This window comes from Onychomys torridus, chromosome 2, assembly GCF_903995425.1.
Source record: "Onychomys torridus chromosome 2, mOncTor1.1, whole genome shotgun sequence".
Lineage (NCBI taxonomy): Eukaryota > Metazoa > Chordata > Mammalia > Rodentia > Cricetidae > Onychomys > Onychomys torridus.
The window spans coordinates 8628499-8648608 of NC_050444.1; the positions used below are offsets into that span (position 1 = coordinate 8628499).

Here is a 20110-nt window from a genome sequence, read left to right on the forward strand (position 1 = left end):
GCCACCAGTCAGGGCAGGAAAGGGCTGAGGACACCCTGACACTGAGCACCTAAGTCTGGGGACTAAGCTTCAGTTACTGAGCAAGCACAGGCCATGATGCGCATGTTGCTTAGAAGCCAGGAGCCCCGTACATACCAGCAGTCGCTCCAGCCGTTCCTGATTTAGGGCTCCCACCGGCTTACTCAGATCTCGGAAGGTTCCAGGATTTGACAAGTCTGTAAACATGAACACAGTGTCATATCACCTTTACTCTCCTGGAATGAGCCAAGTTCACACTTGTTTCTACAAAGTAGTTTACAAACTGAGATAAGTACACAAGCAGTAAGCACCTACGTTATTTATATAGCTGCCAAAAGGAAAAGAAAAAGAAAAAACCCACATTCACTTAAAAGTAACATCTGTAGTGTAAGATATTCTAAATATAGACTTTAAAAAAGATTTTCTGTAGCAGGCCAGATGGATCTGTTGGTAAAGACATCTGCCATAGAGGCTGACAACCTGAGTTCAATCCCTGGAACCCACTTGGTGGAAGGAGAGAACAGATTCCCAAGGTTGTCTGACCTCCACATGGGTCCACCTTGGCATATGTGCAGCCATACACCCAACCCCCCCCCCCCACATACAAATAAATAAGTAAATGTCATTTTAAAGTACTTTCTAATAAAAAACAAAGGAAGCCCAATTCCAAGTAAAACTACAAAAACAAATTTTTAACCCATATTCTTCCACTAAGGTTTACTTTCTATGTCTAAACTACAGTGAATATTCTTTTGTGACATTAGCAAAAGAAATTATTATTATTTTTTTGAGACAGAGTTTTTCTGGTTAGCCCTGGCTGTCCTGGAACTCACTCTGTAGACCAGCATGCTTCACAGAGATAGAATTCACAGAGATCTACCTGCCTCTGCCTCCTGAGTTCTGGGATTAAAGGAGTGTGCCACCATGGTCCAGCTACATTAACAAAACTTGAAAACCAAGGATTTGAAAATTATCAAAGAAATACATTCTTATATCCCTAGACAATTTGTTATAACTTTCAATGACAAAGGATCAACTCACTGAACTTTTAAAAAACTATTTGATCATAATATATAATTTTAGTATGTTATGATATAAAATTACAATATTATCAAATTTTAGAAACATTATTTAAGGGAACAAGAAAGAAGTATTGATGCCATAAAAAAAGAAAGTGTTGTGATACTCTTGAGTGTCAACTTGAGTGGCCTGAGAAATGTCTAAATTAGCAAGAAGTTTTTGGGTGTGTCTTCACATCATTTCCTGAGACAATCAGATGAGGAGGGCTCTTACCGAATGAATGGATTGATCCTTCAGTTGGTTCATAATATGTCAGTATTAGGAAGCAGTGAAAAATGTTGAAGGAAGGTCACTAGGGCATGTCTTCCAGGCTGTATCTTGCCCTTGCTCTTTGCTCTACTCTGCTCTGCTTCCTGGCTACCACGCTTCCTGGCTACCATGCTTCCTGGCTCTGCTTACTTCCTTGCCATGATGCACTAAACCCCTGGAAACCATGGGCTAACATCAATCTTTCCACCTATCACTTGGTTTACTTGGTAACAACACAAAAGTCTGAGCAGTACTGTTCCCTCTCATAATGTGACTATGGATGACTTCCATTTCCTTCTGTGATTAGTGGTGGATGGTTAACTTTTTTTTTTTTTTTTTGGTATTCAAATTTTCAATGTAAATCTAAAATAATAAACTACCTTGGAATTTTCAGTGAGAAATTTAAATGTTTCAGAACTTGGCACTTACACATAATAATGGGAAGACTGAATTAAAATTATGTACACATTTCCTATGCATAACCTTCAAAGAAGTGGCAAATACACATAAAACACTATTTATACAGTATCTGTCCATTACTGTGAAAGGAAATTGGCAAGAAAACTGAAATGAGCTCTGATTTGTTCCTATAGTCTGATATGATATAAAATAAGTCACATATGCCCTTTTGGAAGCAGATCCTCATCAGGCCCCTGCACGACAGTGCTCACCTAATTCTGTGCTGGAGTAGTCATTTATTACCCATGGGAACACGGGGTACTGGGAGAGGTCGTTGCAGCTGCGGTCGGCCAGGTTGTTGAGGTGAAGCAGGTACTGGTAGTTGGAGAGGTGCCCGCGCTGCCACTGCAGCATGTAGCTCTCCGCAGTGTGTTCTGCGACATGGTGTTCTGAGGGGAGAGGGGTCAGAGAGCTCACTGAGCTTCCAGGATGACTGGCTAGCTGCGACTTAATGTGGCAGAACTAGCTTCTCTAGTGTTTCAGAGTGTCTTGATTCGTTTTCACAAAGATACAGGAAAAGAAGTTATTAAATTTACTGAACTACTATTAAACCACTCCAAATGTTACATAACTCGAACAATATAAGACTACGAGTGAACATACAAATATGACGTGGCCTCAGATGCCAATCACACAGAGTCACAGACTTCTATCAAGTCTGCTGAGTTCTGATGGAGTTTTAGAGGCCATGGCCACCTGTACACACTTCCCTCCTTTATTATAAGGCAGAACAAAACCATATAGGGCTTAATTGATTTTAGATTCTGAAGAGGTGGACTACTGCCAGTTGATCAGTAGTTATTCATTATTTGAGAACTTGAAAAACACAAAACTGCCAAAGAAAAGGGGGATTTCGTGGCACTGACTGTTAAACCAGAACAACCAGGAAGGCCCTCCTGGGGAAAACCGGTCTCTCAGTGAGCACGCTTGCTTTAGAAAAGTCAGAATGGACTCTCATCTTGTTCAGAAAACTCTGCTTTTCTGAATCTAAAAACTCTTTACTGGCTGTATCAAGCATCTTAACTCAAGTGCTATTACTATGTATGTAGTGTATTATTGTATGTGTTCTTACTTCTTACCATGTTTAATTAGCTACCAGGAAAGGCTTCGCAAGTAAAACGTTTTCTTAACTCTTGGAACCCTCTGGAAAACTGGAGCAAACTTAGAAATGAGCTCAGACACGGGAGTGACTTTGACTGCAGCTTCAGCATCCCCCTAAGCAGTGACTTTTCTACTGTTGTCATTGTTAGAAAAAGAAAACAAACTGGGCGTAGACAATAAAGACAAACTCATAACCAGTCTCTGCTTATTTGCTACGTTAATGTAATGGGCTCAATGAGGGGAGAAATAACTAAAAGCTACTATGGAATAAAATATATTCCTGCTAGAATGAAATCTTTCCTTAAAGAGAAATTTCATTTCAAGGAAAGATATCCTTTACCACACATTGATCTAGAAATGATCTCATTGCACACTAGAGAGAAACAAATTAGGGTATATTAATAAAACCTCAACTTCCATTTAAAAATCATTCCTTTTTAGTAATATGACAATTATGTAAATTAGGAATTTAATTTAGTCACATAGCTTAACAAAGAGTTCACAACTGATGAAAAGGCAGAAGATTTTTCTGATAAAGGTGGAGAACTTCACATTTTCCATGAGGATTGAGAAATCATTCCACAGGAAAGTAGATTCTATTCCAAGGGTGCTGAGCTGAGCACAGAGGATTCACCTGCTCCTTCCACCTCAACTAGTGATCACAAACATATTCTCCCACCTTAAAAAACTCAGTTTTGGATTTCATAAATTAAATCATGACATGAAAAAACATTTGAGTAGACTCTTTGCAACCTACTCAAGTTGGAAGGCATTAAAAAAGAGAAGCATTTAACATATTCATCAGCTTTCAAAACACACAAATGAACTATTACCAAAATGTTGTGCATAGAAATTACCAATGTTTCCCTAGTTTGTAGGATATTATATCAGAGAACAAAACAGGCAATACTATGGCAAAGCACGGTTTCTTCTCTTATTTGGCATCCCAGCTTCTAAGGAGTTGAGCTACCTTCCCAGGAACACAGTAAAGGGAGACCAGCAAACCTAGGTATGTGGCAATATAGAAATAGAGGTCATCTCTGTCTTGAGGCTCATAGAACTTTAGGTATATGTCAGAACACAGGTCGTCTTCTGTGCAAAATACTTCCAAGCCCTGAAAATTCAGAAAGAATAAAACAAAAAGCTCCATGTTCATCCTGGAATCACACAATCTCAAAAGTCAGCTAAGCATTTCTATGCTTGAGCCTTAAGCCTGTTGACATTTATAAATTGATTCAAGTTCTATATCCTTATATTCATGTTTTCTTATAAACATCTTGAGAACAAGAGATGTACATCAGGCAAACAATGTTACTCTCTTTAGTACCAAATATTGTTATTGACATAGCTTTTTATCCTGAAATTTAAAATTAGATTCTCAATGAACTCACATTTCTTTCTTGCACATAAATGTTTAGTGTTCTTGTATAAATTAAGTAACTATAAAACACAACAAATTAATAATTAAATAACTCATTCAATTATGGTCATTTTAAAGGAAACTATGAGCTGAATGCCTATTTTCTTAGCATTCAGGAGGCTAAGGCAGGAAATCATGAGTTCTGGCCACCTGGGCTTTAGGAAAGCCAAGTCTCAAGAGAAAAGAAAACTGTAAGCTTCATGGGTGTTGTGCTGGCAAAGTAAGATGGGAGAAGACAACAAGGAGAGCCCAGATGGGTCCTGGGTTTAAGTCCAGGCTATTGGCATTCACTACCTAAGGAAGTTAGGAAGTTAATTCCTGGGCTCACAACTGCTTTATCTACAATGTACAGGGCTGTGATAGAAATGTGTGGGTCTAACCAATGCTAATTTCTTCACTTTTACTGACTGCTCTTCTATACTGAGAGCACAAGATTTTTAATAGTATCTATTTTCTGTAATTTCCTAGTATCATTAGAAATGGACATAAAATAGGTAGCAAAGTACTTGAATTTCACAAATTAACAGTACAAAAATGAGCTAGTTATAATCTGCAAAAGAAAATAATTTTTTATTGGTGTCAATCCAAAACATAACGGAACCATCTAATTTCTAAGGTGCATATATGAGATAAATGGAAAGGGGGTGTTTACATAGCAAGGAGATGGTGGCAAGAACCAACCATATGCTTTAATGGTTATTCTTTCTATTTCTCTCTCCCTAAGCTCAGAGGCTTAATTAACCGCTGTGACTGTATTAGTGTACTCCTCTTCCATACTAAAGAATTACTTTTAAGGATTTCAGTATTATTCTGAGACCTGGCTGTAGTGCTTGTGTGGTGGGAGGAATATGGGGACATTCTGCTATCACTGTTATAGCCTTAGCCCAGGAGCTCTGGAAATTCAGGAGGGAGAAAGTCAAGGACTCTCTAGCCTTTATGCTCTTGGAACCTCTTATTTCCAGAGAAGAGTTATTCTTCTATCAAGGTCGAGCTTCTACACGCTCACATGCAGCACTCTTGGGCTTTCAGGCCTGCTGCAGAGGCCCATCTGTCAACTAGCTGCCTCACTGCAGGTCTGGCAGTCCCCCACAGGGAACTGTCCTGCACCCGTGAACTGACTTACCAGAGGCATGAGGCCGTGCCTCCTTTTGTAAATGCGCCGGACATCTTGGAGTGTTATCTGGACCACAGGTTTCTGTAAAAAGCACAAAGGCAGTGTCAAGAGTCACCATTCTAACACAATTACAAGTTGATTTTTTGTATCTTACAGCAGGGAAGGAGAGAGACACAAATCCTTGCCTTCCCAGTGTGTTGCACACCTAGGAGATCTTGGAACAAATGGTACCCAGTTTCACACTTTACTCTGATACATCTCCTAACCTTCCTCAGTAAACTCAGATTATGGTGCTCTCATCTTTCAGGTTACTGCAAGGATTACTGTGTGGTGTGGAGCACTCAGGAATGAGTATAAATAACTACTCAAAAAGTTTGCTCTTTCAAAACATTTATTTATTTATTCATTCATTTATTCATTTGTGTGTGTGTGTGTGTGTGTGTGTGTGTGTGTATCTCTGAGTGTATACATGCACTGAGGGGTTACATGTGTGAAGGCCAAGAGAAGTCTATTTTTCTGGGGCAGGTTCTCTCCCTGGACCTACCTCCACCTGGCTCACAGCTGAGGGTACAGATATACAGGTATATGTGGGACACCATGGGCTCTGTAGGGGATAGGATTCTAGCTGTGGTCCTGACGACTGGGCAGCATATGCTCTTAACTGCTAAACCATCCCTCCAGCCCTGAGTATTGGTCTGGAATTTGCTTTGTCCTAACATCCATTTTTTTCAAGAATTATGTTTTTAATTTCCTTTATTACAGAGTTTAAAACCTCATAAATTAAATATAAGGCAAGACTGTTTCTTTTTAAAGGAAAACATGTTTTTGATTCTCTGGAACTGGAGAAGAATAGTAAGAGAGAATCAAAATTAGAAAATAATCTGTGCTCAGCTGGAAGGCAAAGCTTCTCCGCTGCTCGCAGGTGCCGGGAAGCCAGGCTCTGCAGCACTGAGGAAGGCCCTAAAGACCCCAACACAGTCCAGAAAGCCTGACCAGGGCTTTGGGAAGAAATGTATGCTCACTGTGTCCCCAGAAGCTGTTCTGTAGTCATTTTTTTCTACAAGTTTTTGATCAAAAATAGTAATCGTAGCCAATATCAGAGAACACCATGCCAGCCAGCTATGGGCCATGTTGCTGGATTTGACCAGTATCTGTCACCACCTAGTGGACAGAATCGCTATAACACCATGTCTGACTTCAGTTTAGTGCCAATGACGAGCCTGGAGAATGTCCAGGGCATACTCTTCTTCCACAGAAAACACTTTCTGTCAGTTAAAATGCCTGTCAATGGCCCAATAGTGTGGCCAGAGGGACAGAACTTCTGGTCCTCTCATGACCCACTCCAAAAAGGACCATCTCTGCACAAGCAATAAATCTTCACAAGTTAGTGTAGAGATGAGCTAATGTTTACTTCTAAGCATTGTTTTAAGTCTAATGTTCTTTTTAACAAGAAGATGGTTTCCTAGACTATAGGAGAAGTCCTAGACTATGGAAGAAGTCCCATAGACCCAGATGTAGCATCTCTACACAACCCCACACTGGCTGTGAGAAGCTCACACCACCACTCAAGGAAGACAGTGCCAGGCAAAGTGCACACGGGAGACCAATTTCTCATTCATTACAGCACTTTCTTGGTGTCTTTCCCTGTGCTTTCTAAAAGAAGGCTAAGTCTCCCTTGATGTGACCATAACCAGGAGGGTGGAGTTTCTTTACACACTACTAGGAACAAGGTCCTTCAGAATGTCTGGACACAGATCAGAGGGGACTGCATTCAGTGAGTGTGTACCAACTACTCAGGGTATTAGGAAGCCACACTGCTATAGGGGCTGCCAAATGACTTTGAACTTCCCCAGGAAGTGCGGGGAAGTAACTCAAGACAGTAATTCTGATGTCAGGTCCTGGAAAATCAAGCTGAAAGACAGAAGCAAGCACTGTAGATAGCCCCATGCCCAGGACCCACGTACTGGGTGTCCATTGAGAGGCTGGAAATACAGGTTGGTGTCTGTAATGCACACATGTCCCGGATTCGTCACCAGAGGCGTTACCATTTCTGCTTTGCACTCCATATGCAGCTTTTCAGAAACATTTTGGAACCTGAAAAGAATGTTTTGCAGCAAGAGTTAGCAAAGTCAGAAATCGATCTACTCTTAATGACAGTGTAAATTTGCCTGTTATCTGTCTAAACACTACACTTAATATGAAAAAGGTGGTAATATAAATTGGCTGCTTAAATAAGGTTGATATTCTTTTAGATTGAATAACGGAAGCCCGACTTTTTATTAACAGAAGAGATTACATTTCACAGAAACAAAATCTCTCCCCAAAATGAACAGTCTTGAAGCTATTCCTACAATCATGTAACATCCTACTGTTACACAGTTAAGAAAGACCTCCTTGTAGAGCACAGGTTCATACCTGTTATCCCAGCCCTAGGGATGCTGAGGCAGAATATCCTGAGTTTCAGAGTAGCCCGGGCTACAGAGCAAGACCCTATCCTTAGCACATTTACTTTATCAGGTTTTGAGCACATAATTACAACTGCTTGAAGGTCAGTTTGATACATTATATAAAACCACTCAAAGATGCCATTTCTACTCTTAAAATGTCTAACAAAAAAACCCTCCATTTTTGATTTGTTACTTTAAAGTACTGTGGAAACAACTAAATTACCAATATTCTAAATTATTAAATTATTAAAAGTAGAGCTCATGGACCTGGGAGTGCAGCTCAACACTAGAGCATATGCTTATCATGCAGGAGCCCTGGTTCAATCCTGGTACCAAAGACAAGTAAAAAAGAGAAAGAAATATAGGACATGACACTGGGACAAACTTTTCTCTAAGTGAAAACATGAAAACCAGAAGAGACCCTTGAGGCTCTTGACTAGTGGTCAAAATCAACTGTAAGTTGAATAATCCTCATGAGTTCTTAGAACCAATCAGAAATTCAATAATGAAGTCTGTAGGTCAGGACAGCTTCAGAGAAAGAGAAGTAATTGAATAACCATTACTGCCAGCTTTAACATCTCTCTCCAGCAAACAAGTGAGTCAACAGAGCAGTCACTATGGTATATATACACTGGAAACAAGCATCATGTGAGCTATTACAGACTTTGGATCCAAGAGCTACAGGAAATAGGAAATATTCACCAAGATCAACCATATATTGGACTATGAGACAAATTCAAGCAAACACCAAAAGACTGAAACATAAAACATATTTTCTGATCAATTAATATTAATTAATAATCAGCAACAGTAAGATAACGATAAAATCTTCAATTGTGTAAAAAGTAAGCAACATATTTCTAATCACCTGTAGATTAAAAAATGGCCAACTTAATTTCAAAAGGAACAACAAAGAAACCTGAGCTGCACTTCAGAGGGAGGGAGACTGAGTTGAAGTGCTACTGTAACAAAAGAAAGCTGTGCCTGCTACTGTAACAAGAGAAAGCCATGTCTGCTACTGCAGCTTTGCACTTAGCACCAGAGGACACCCCCTCTGCTCTCTGTAAGCTGAGAAAAGAGATCATAAAAGCAGACATCAGCTGTAAATAAAATGGCTGACAAAAATGTAAGTCAAAGGGCATTACTTGAGATTAATAAAATTGGTAATCACTTCACAATACTGATAAAGGGAAATGGACAACCTAAAGCATCAACAGCAGGCATGAATATGCACAACCACACAGTCTGCTAACATTAAAACTTCTGGGATCCACATGATAGAAGGACAGAAGTGACTCTGACCTCCCATTCCCAACTAAATAATAAACTTTTTTTTTTTTTTTTTTTACAAATGTTAAAGGACACCAAGAAATACATGTCTGATAAGTCAGATAAAATAGACATTTTTTTAAACATACAACTTAACAAAATGTGGGAGCCCACAGAGGCTATCTATTGAGAACTTACTCAGGGTCAGAGAAGCTGAGTTTGCTTTACCCAGCAGGGCTGCATAATTGGATGATTTGACCATGGGCATGTTTACCAGGTGTTTGGAAGGCTCTACACTTGGCTGTACAGAGGGGGAAATCTTTTGCCTATCCCCTTGACATATTATAAAAAGCCCTTTTGAATAAAGTTCTGGGCTATTGGATATTGGCCCAGGCCCTCCCAAAGCCACCCTGTGTCTCTGTCTTTCTTCTCATCATCTAGGTCTATCTTTCTATCTGATATTTTCTCATTCCTCTCTCCTTCACCCAAGAACCCTTCCAAAGGTGGGATCAGGTCAGAGATGGATTCCAGCAGATTCCTACATAAGGCATTGAACAGGGATTTGGATACGGAAGATAAAAGGTAGGAACATGGCAGGTTAAGGGGGCATACCTGGTAATTAATTAAATGGAGGTGGTGAAATTCTATTCTTCCAGAGTAAAATTGTAAATATAAAGCAAGTAGTTAAAGTTAAGCTGCAACAAGTATCTCTCTAAGTCCCTGTCTATGTCTCTCTGTTTCTATCTATTTACTAAGTTAGGTTTAATGTTGTAAAGAAGTTTTGGTGAAGGTTGAGAAATACAGGCTTTAGGGATGTGGTGAAGGTTTAATAAAAAAGTAACTTAGGGTAGAATAGATTTTTCCACAGTAGGACCTTGGATGCAGAAAGCAGCATTCAAGATGAAGCAGCTACTTCAGACTTAGCAGTCTGAGAAACAGAAGCTGCTTCAGAGACTGCTAGCTTCAGAAAGCAGCAGCAGAGTGTGAGCGGCTGCCACAGCCAGGCAGCAACAGAGACTTTGGACTCCAGCGGACAGAGCAGGTCTGTCACCAGGAGCTGGAGTCGCTGGGCAGCCAGAGCCCAGCAGAGACGCCAAGGGAAAGTCAAACATTGAGCAGCAGTGAGCAGTGGAAGCCTGTGGAGGCAAGGCTGCTGTCCCAGGCTCCAGCAGGCACAGGAACTGCTGAGTGAGGCAAAGCCATGCTCCAGGCTGAACTGTGGTGATAATGGAAGACAGGAGCAGTCCAAGTTCCAAGCAACAGCATGTGGCTGGAGCCATGCTGCTGCCCTGAGGTTGGTGATCATCTGTGCAAGCAGGGCAGTGTAGAGAGGCTTCTGGAACCCAGTGTGCAGAGCACCAGGCCTGCCGGTGGAGCAGGTAATGGGACCCGAGGAAGCCATAGCTTGTAGGCACCTGAAGCCCCTGCAGCAGGAGTCAGTTGAAAGTCCTTGGGCCTCAGGACTGGGATTGTAAAAGCATAAGTGGAACAGAGCCAGCAGCTAAAGTTACACAATTTCTGTTTGCTATATGTGCAGAGATTTTTCAAAGAGCTCTGCAGCTCAGTTACTGTGACAGCTACCTTGGCCTGAGACAGAGTTCCTAGGGTAAGACTGTCATAAAATGTTGATATAACTGAAAGTGAAGTTTCAGAGACTCGTGTTTGAACTGAATTGTTGCATTCAAGGAAACTGCAAAAAAAAAAAAAAAATTGGTTGTGGGTTTCTTTGTATTTGGAAGACTGGTATCAGAAGGCTTTCAGTGGAACTTTAAGACTTGTATCAGAACTGGTTTTTGAACTTTTAAGACTGCAGAAATCAGACAATTTTGATTTCACCTATATACATTATCAACGGAGTGACTTACAAATCGTTTTGTTTATGCACATATGCTTTATTAACTTGGGTGACTCAAGAACTCTTTTGTGTAAAAATGGAACTTTTTGGTGTAGGAATAGAGACTTTTTTTTTATTTACCCAGGCTTCAGATGCAATTTAAAAAAATTAAAAAGAGAGCTGGAGAGATGGCTCAGCAGTTAAGAGTACTGACTGCTCTTCCAAATATTCAATACCCAGAAACCACATGGTGGCTCACAACCATCTGTAATGAGATCTGGTGTCCTCTTCTGGTCTGCAGCCATATATGCAGGCAGAACACTGTATACATAATAAATAAATAAATCTTTAAAAATTAAAAAGAAAAGGGGTAGTTAATATTCCTCAGTCTCCTTAATTTTTTTAAAAAAATATTTTCTTGTCCCTTGAGTGGATTAATGTTAATTTATGCTAATGTACCCTATGTTTTGCTGGCAAAAAGTGTAAATAGTTCTTTTAAGAGATTATTTTTGGATATTTGCTAAAGTTTGTAAAGTGTAAGTAATTCTATTGGGAGTTTACTTTTGGATGTAAGTTTGTGAGAATTGTAATTACATATAGTAATATTTATGTGAGAATTATGATGTTAACCTGCTAATGTTAATGGTGATGCTAAGGAGTCTTTAGATTTGATGCAATTGCATCAGGAGTTTACTGATTTAAAAAAGTTTGATGCAGCTAAAATTGCTATAGTCATCTTAGATCCATTTTAAAAGGCCATTTTATCTTGGTCATCCTCTATTCCTTTACTAGGAGGTATAGCAGCCATGAGAAGCAGAAGTATTGCTATGATTTTTCCATCTATTTGCAAGCTCTTAGTGGGAAAGGTGATTCAAAGTTACATAGAGTTAAGCTCTGAACCCTCACATATTAATAAGAAGGGGGAGCTGTGGTGGCCCATAGAAGCTACTAGTGAGACCTTACTCAGGGTCAGAGAATCTGAGCTTGCTTTACCCAGCAGGGCTGCATAATTGGATGATTTGACCATGGGCATGTTTACCAGGTATTTGGAAGGCTCTACACTTGGCTGTACAGCGTGCTTTCATCTTGTAAGGGGGAGGTCTTTTACCTCTCCCTTTGGCATATTATAAAAAGTCCTTTTGAATAAAGTTCTGGGCTATTGGGTATTGACCTAGGCCCTCCTGAAGCTACCCTGTGTCTCTGTCTTTTTTCTCATCATCTAGGTCTATCTTTCTGATATTTTCTCATTCCTCTCTCCTCCACTCAAGAACCCTTCAAAAGGTGGGTGCAGGTCGGAACTGGTCTCCCACAGACTCCCACACCAAAATAGATTTTAAAAAAAGCTTCTTGGAAATTAAATAGTTCTGCATCTAATTTAAAAAATAAGTAAGGCCAGGGCTGAAGAGATGGCTCAATGGTTAACAGCACTTGATGCTCTTGCAGAGGACTGAGATGTGATTCCTAGCACCCACAGAGTGGCTCACAACCATCTGTAACTCCAGTTTTGGGTAAACCAAAACCCTCTCCTGGGCTCCACAGATACCAGAAATGTACATGGTACAAACTCACACATGTCGGCAAAACATCCATATACATGACAAAAACAAACATAAAGAAATGAGATAAATTGGGTGTTGTGGCCTCACTTCTTTCACAGTGCTGAGGAGACTGGAGCAAAAGGACTGGAAGTTCAAGGCCAGTTTTAGCCACAGAGCAAGATCCTCTCTCAAAATAACAGTAATAAGGATGGTGGTACCAATTAATAATAACAAACTACACTAAGTACCATCCCTAAAAATACTTCATATTTATATACCTTTATCTGTAAATTATACTAAAAAAAGTAAGAAAAAAATATCACCACGCCTCATTCTTCTTACAAACACAGGATCACAGAACACATCCAAATGCATTTTATGAGGTCAGCAGAAGTTTGTACCAAAACAGCTACTAGAGAATGACAGAGCAATGTCCTGCATGTAGACAGATGCAAAAACATCTGATAAAACATCCACAAAGCAATAGAGAGGGTCAAACACCATGTTAAATAATATGTTTACATGAATACAAAGTTCATTTAACATTAAAAAATCAATATAATTTATAATATTAACAAGAAATGAAAAATTATCATGTCCATAAGTACAGAAAAAATACTTGACAAAATTCTGTACCTTTTACTGAAAACACATTCAGCAAACTAAAATAAAAACTAGTTTCCTTACTATGACAATGAATGCCTATGAAAAACCTACAGCCACCATTATTCCTTAATGATAAACACTAAACTATCCTCCCTCAATATCAAGAATAGGCAGAGCTTCTGCACCCAAGGTATTCACTAACGAAACAGTACAATGAGACAGCAAGTGGAAAACAAACAGACATGTCTGTGAAACTGCCCTTATCCAGAAATGACTGCAAACATGAAAACAACATAGATCTACTAAAAACCCATCTAGAACTCACTCCTGCATGAATTTAGAAATAGCAGGGTATGTCAGGTGTGGTGGTGTTCAACTTTAATCCCAGCACTCGGGAGGCAGAGGCAGGAAGATCTCTGTGAGTTTCAGGCCAGCCAAGTGAGTTCCAAGAAAGGCTCCAAAAGCTACACAGAGAAAGAAACCTGTCTCAAAAAAACCAAAAGAAAAAAAAAAAAGAAAGAAATGGCAAGGTACAAAGCCAATGTTAAAAAGTATTTATTATATTCTGTACCAGTAACAAATATCTAGAAAAGAAGAGTTCAGTGCCATCAAGCAAATACCTAGAATGTGCCCAAAAAAAGATGGCCACATCTACACACCAATCCTAATACTAGGGAGAGCTCAGTGAAGAACGAAGGGAGTTGTATAGAATCCTTCATTTTAAAAACAGAAACATTCTAAAATAAAGAGTTTTTTTTAAAACTTTTGATGAATAAGAATGTAGAGCTGTGTCAGAAGATATTGTGGCTAATTGGACATGACAATGATACCAAGGACTGCAACAAGATTCTTTAAAACATATACACCTAAATACTGCTGGGACACTGCCATGATGTCCTACAGCCTAGTGTTAAACAATTTGAAAAATTATACCCAGCATGCAAACACGTACATATATACTACATAGAGATTTCACTGCACATGAGCATACTCGCACACACGCACGCATGCACATGCACCCAACTCTGCAGTCACCTAACTTCCTTATCTATAAGGACACAGTATTTGCATAAGCTATCACTAATGCCCTTCAAGTGCTACACAGAGGCTGCCTTAGTGCACTACTGGGGGGTAATGACAGGAAGAAAGACTGAATAAAACACACACACACACACCAGAGCACATGAATATGCAAACGAGCATGGCAATGTCTAAAGCAAACTGGAAAGACATGAACAAGCACACACCTAGTAAGTCATAGGATATCTGGGTTCTTTATACTATTCTTTCACCTTGACAGAATTTGAACCCTTTCAACATAAAAAGTAAGGAAAATATATATCTTCAAATAAGAGACATATCTTCAAAAATATGATGAAAGCTCATGTTCGCAAGTTTGCTTTCACTGTTTTAGTAGCAGTGCACGTGACTGGAATATCTCATTTCACACTGCAAAGACTCCTCCCTTTATCCCTCAGGACAACAGTTCAGGTTCTGGATAAATAAATTACAACTTTCAAAATGAACCACTTTTTAATTTTCCTAAGATTTATTTATTTCATTTTATATGTATGAGTTTTGCCCATATGTATATTTGTGCATGTGTGTGCCTGGTATCCTAGGAGGCCAGATCTCCTGGCACTATAAATGGTTGTGGACCACCAGGTATCAATAGTCACTGTGAAGATAAAGTAATACAGAAGAATATGAAATGAAAATGTAGGCAAATAGCCCACATCTAATGCAAGAAATAAATACGAAACTAGGATAAAAATAAATAGCACCATTATTTTCAGAAACTGTATTGCATACTTAATAAAGCTAAGAAAATCAATGGGAAAACCATTAGAACAATAGTACACTCTCTTGGTCCCTGTGGGGAATGATAGGAAAGTACTAGATGCAATTACTTTCTTTAAGAATAGACAGCTAAGCTAAAAGCAGAAAGCCCAGTTAGTCAGCAGCAAAATACAGGCAGTTGCACATTCCGTACATGAGAAAACAAGGGGCAAAGATGGCGAAGGAGATTAGAGAGGATGAGGGAACGAGAGAATATGACAACGGCTTAGAGGGCAGAGAGCAGGTGACCAGCAGCGTCTTGCTTCCTTTGCAAGCGGCCAGAGCTCAGAACTCCTGAGAGCAACAGCCACCTGGAGCATGGGGCAGTAAGCGGGCACCGCCTCATGGCAGCAGTTCACTGTAACTTCCAACAGTCAAGATGTGTTCTTTACATAGGCCAGAATTTAGCAGGTCATTATGTTGGGGAGGTGAAGAGGAACTGAGCAGGGAGACCAACACTGAGAAGATGGACTAAGGGTTGCTATGGCGCACTGTGGCAAGCCCAGTGGGTGAGACTGGACAGGCTGGTGAGACAGCAGTGGTGGATGCACAGGCTTCTAAGTGGCAGATGCCAGGAAGGAGGAGAACAGAGGAACCTCTAAGAGTTATCATCCCTAGGCCGGGCCTTTCCCTAAGATGAGCAGGAATAAGATGATGGAAGCCGCGCTGGGGCCAGAACCAAGTGCTAGGCCAGTGCTCCCCACTTCCCAGCCTGCGTCAGCTTTGAGCTGCTGAAAGAGGCCTACAGATGGAGCCGTTCACTGCACTCTTGTCAGAAAACAAAATGGTGAAATCTTACCTGTTTTTGTCAAATGATGTTCTAGCCAAACGTGACTGCAGGATAGCTGTTATCTATGGGAAGAACCATTTAAAAATGTGAACATGAGTGTAAGTGAGCTCAACAGAAGTTACCTCCTAGTCAAACAGCAATCATTCAGAACACTCACCATGGCCGTCTGGTCACCAAGTTTATCAAGACAGGATGCTCTGTGCAACTACAATGTGACAAACACACACAATTAGTTTCCTTGCAGATGACAGCAAGTATTTCTTTAGAGGCAATGGAAAACACCGGTTACTTAGTCACAGCAGAGATCACTCCTGATGTCTGTGGCTTTTCCTACTTAAGTTTCCAAATTCAAGTAATCAGCATGTTTACAAAAGTGATAGTTATCTGGACAAGATGAAATATGAGATTTAAAAGATGGCTTCTGAGCAGATGTGGGAACTTTAATCGCAGTTCCAGGGAGAGAGAGGCCGGAGGGAGGCCAGCCTGAGCTACATGAGCCCTGCCTCGAAACAAAAGCAAAACCAAAACTGAGGCTTCCGGCCCACTCTGCTCTGTGCTCTGTGGGAGCCAGACCAAGGGCCAGCCGGCTTACCTGTAGCAATGTCTCCACAACATCTTCCACCTTCCCAGAAACTTCCAGGTCAAAGACATACTCCATTTTTCCCTGATGAGGACAGAAGCAGAGCATGTCAGCCTGCTACTTTAAGAGCATCTGCCCAGCAGGTGCCAACTCTGCACGTTTCTGCTCTCATCCTGGAACTGAGAGGGCCGGGCCTGGCTGGGGCTGTTTGGTCACTCAGGGCCTTCCTGCACCAGTGCTTGGTCTGTGCTTCCTGCTCTCATTCCCGGAGGGGTGGAGTCAGTTTTATGTTGAGTCTTTCCTTTTGTAATGTAGACATCTAGTTTACATTTCTCTTAATGCTGCTTTGCTCCCATAATCTGACATTCTCTTTTGGTTTTCATTTGTCATGCAATGTTTCCAAGTTTCTCTTTTCATTTCTTTTACCCACTGCTAGCTTGACAATATGCTGTTGAAATCATGGCTTTCCAATATGGGGCAGTGATTTCAATCTTACCTTTGCTATGGCTTGCTTTGTGACCTAACATGTGGTATGTGTCACCTTGGGAGAATGTGCTATATCCATGAGTCCATCTAGCCTACAATGCTGACTCCTGGCTGGTGTTCTCTCCACATGCTCTTCTCATTCTTGAGTGGGACAGAACTCTCTCACTGTCACTGTATTGACATCTAGTTCTCCCTCAGCTCCCTCAATATTCACTCCATGTACTGAGGTGCCCTGGGGACAGGAACACATGTACATGACGGCTACCATTACATGTCAGCTTGACTGGGCCACAGAATGCCAATATATTTCAGTAAACGTTGTTTCTGTATGTGTATGAGGCAGAATTCACATCGAATCACTAGACTGACTAAAATGGACTAAACTCTTCAATGTAAGTGAGTCTTGTCTGTCAAGGTCCAAAGAGAACAAAAGACTACAGATAGAAACTTACACCTTTGTGACTATCTTCTCGATGGAATGCTGGGTTTCCCTTCCCTTCAGATGCAGACTCGTCTTACACTGTGTGCTCTTCAGAGGCTGGATGTCTCAGTCTTTATTATTTCCCACATTGATTCCTCATAATAAATTCCTTACAACACTCTCTCTAGGAGGGCAGGCTATTGCCCATGGAGACGTTTGTCAAAGTGTAGAGACAATGTCACAACAAGAGAACAGTCACAAGGCATGAAGCATTTAGCAGGGAGGAAGGGTCGCTTACACATAGTGGTCAAACTCCTGGGTCATCTACACATGCAAGTTTTCCTGTCTATAAAACTGCTTAAGCAGTTTGTGTTTCATAAGCTGCTGGACAGGATACTGCAGGCTGGCCTGCACCTGGAGCTGACTCAGCATGTGGGCCTGGGTTTGTTTGCCCAGAGAGTGTGGCTTTTCTCATCCACTCCTTGGTCCTATAAAAACTCTTTTAATAGGAGTGATGCCTTCCCCACACAGTTTGCTGCAGTGTGAAGGATCACAACACAGGTGAGGTCACATAAATGCCTATGCTTCCTTGATAAATCCTTATAACTTCTACCAAATTATGGCTTTATAAAAGTTGTTATCAAATATAGGTATTTTTAAAACTAAGCAGTTCTTGACTACTCTTGAAAATAAAATTTCAGGTGGCAGCGCACGCCTTTAATCCCAGCACTCGAGAGGTAGAAGCAGATGGATCTCTGTGAGTTAGAGGCCAGCCTGGTCTACAGAGCAAGATCCAGGACAGGCTCTAAAACTACACAGAGAAACCCTTTCTTGGAAGAAAAAAATAAATAAAAAATAAATTTCCAGCAAAAAATTCTCAGTAATACACAGTAAAGTATGCTTATAAATTTGTACACTGACTTCAGTTCCTTCCTTTCTTAGAAGGTGATATTTTTATTTTGTGTATAGTTATTTTGCCTGCATACACATCTATGTACTGTGTGTGCAGTGCGTGCAGAGGCCAACAGAGGACATCAGATCCTCTGGAACTGGAGTTACAAATGGATTTTAGCTGCCATGTAAGTAACAAATCCCCAGCACTCTTAACCCCTGAGCATCTCTCCATTTCTCCCACTTCTAATATCATCTCTAAGCTTTTACTCTTAGGGCTAAAGTCTATGTTTCCCTTGGGTACTTTTGCATTAACTGTCAATAAACTTTGAAGTACCCAGTATTACCATATTTGATTAAAGATATTAATAGAACCATGAAAGTCCTACCGCTCCAAATCACTGCACGCATTTCCAATACTACATGAAAAACTTTACTTACCCGTTCTACCTTATATGGTGCCACAATGTTGTGTTCTTTAATGAAATATACCTGAGAAAGGCAAATCAACACTGAAATAACCGAGTTTTCATGTCAAGAATTCCTACAAAGATACTATGAATTCAATGTTTACTTGTTACAAAGCTCTAGTTGGAAGTCTTTCTGGATTGTTATCCTTTATGCACTGCAACTACGTCATCAGCACATTGCCAGGTTTGTCTTCAGCACATACCCAGATAATGAGCAGCGTTCACTGGCCTGATACAGAGCACTCAGGGTCTCCTCGCTCCACTCCTGATCCTCCCCAGGTTTCAAATGCATACAAACCAGGTCAGACTATTCTTACAGCTCCCCAGTGGTGTTCTCATCTGCTCTCTACAGCCTTACATGGTTCAGAGGCCAGTCTTCCTCGGAGCCCTCTACCCTGATTCCACTCAACTCCCATCTCATGATCACTGCTGGCTCACATTGCTGGCACTGCGAGTGGCTTTCTCTCTTTGCTGACCACTCTGCCTTAAGGAGCACAGCAACATTCCCTAGGATGCCCTACACTATGTCCTGCTTCTCATTTTCTTCATAACATGTATCACTAACTGACACAGGAGGAGAGATTTTGCCCCTCATCATCTATCTTCCCTATTGAACACATGGCTTAAAACTGATAATGTTCATACATGCACACATAATATACAAACAAACATGTTATTCCAACAACAACAACAAAATGTGAAAGCAAAACTCTGTCCCAAAACCTCTTTCTGAGACTTGGTGAAAGTCTTCTGGACACATGAAGCTTAAAATATCCCTTGGAAGCGTAGCTTGCCCTGGGTGCCCCTAGATTTTGAATCGATTATTCTTAGCTGTATTTCTAAAACCAAGTTACTCATCCTTTACTAAGATGGGTAGTTCTCTAAAGAAAATGTTACTTTTAACTAAAAAAAAAAAAAAAAAGTTCCCTTTCCTTCCAAGATATGGATGCCCTTCAATAAGCTCATGATGTAGTAAGAAATACACTGTGAGCACACAGGTTAGGGATAGTAACAGGACTCCCCACAAAACACCAGATGGGCTTTATCTGTTTGCATCTGGAGCACCAAATATGAAGTTGAAGATAGTTCATCCCTTCTTTTTTTTTTTTTAAACTGGAATTACAGAAGGTGCTAACAGGAAGTTACTTAATTCAAAATCTCCCAGATTTCATAAGAGAAATGTCAAGGCATGTTAAACAGTGTTCTATCAACAAAGGATTCCATGAGAGACAGTAGAGGCTGCTCTTGCCTCCTCCCCCTCCACTCACCCAGATGCTTCAGTGTTGTAGAATATTCTTTAAGGTGAGTTACTTTTGTTTATGTTGCATTTGTTTAACTCTGTGAGGCTGTGTTACTTTGCCTGTCTAAAACACCTGATGGTCTAATAAAGAACTGAATGGCCAATAGTGAGGCAGGAGAGAGGACAGGCAGGGCTGGCAGGCAGAGAGAATAAATAGAAGGAGAAATCTGTGAGAAAAGAAGTAGCCAGAGAAGGAGG

General features: G+C 40.5%; 1 protein-coding gene across 2 annotated transcripts in view; it reads right to left on the minus strand.

Moving 5' to 3' along the window:
* Nucleotides 1-20110, minus strand: part of Nsmaf (neutral sphingomyelinase activation associated factor) — a 57852-nt gene that overhangs the window by 21591 nt on the left and 16151 nt on the right. For both annotated transcript variants that reach the window (XM_036178990.1, XM_036178989.1), the window contains exons 6-14: nucleotides 18584-18634; nucleotides 16357-16428; nucleotides 15922-15969; nucleotides 15774-15826; nucleotides 7406-7535; nucleotides 5451-5522; nucleotides 3913-4021; nucleotides 2019-2195; nucleotides 136-215 (exon numbers count right to left, since the gene is read on the minus strand). In XM_036178990.1, coding sequence (XP_036034883.1) covers nucleotides 136-215; nucleotides 2019-2195; nucleotides 3913-4021; nucleotides 5451-5522; nucleotides 7406-7535; nucleotides 15774-15826; nucleotides 15922-15969; nucleotides 16357-16428; nucleotides 18584-18634 — 792 coding nt within the window. The remainder of the gene's footprint in view (nucleotides 1-135; nucleotides 216-2018; nucleotides 2196-3912; nucleotides 4022-5450; nucleotides 5523-7405; nucleotides 7536-15773; nucleotides 15827-15921; nucleotides 15970-16356; nucleotides 16429-18583; nucleotides 18635-20110) is intronic.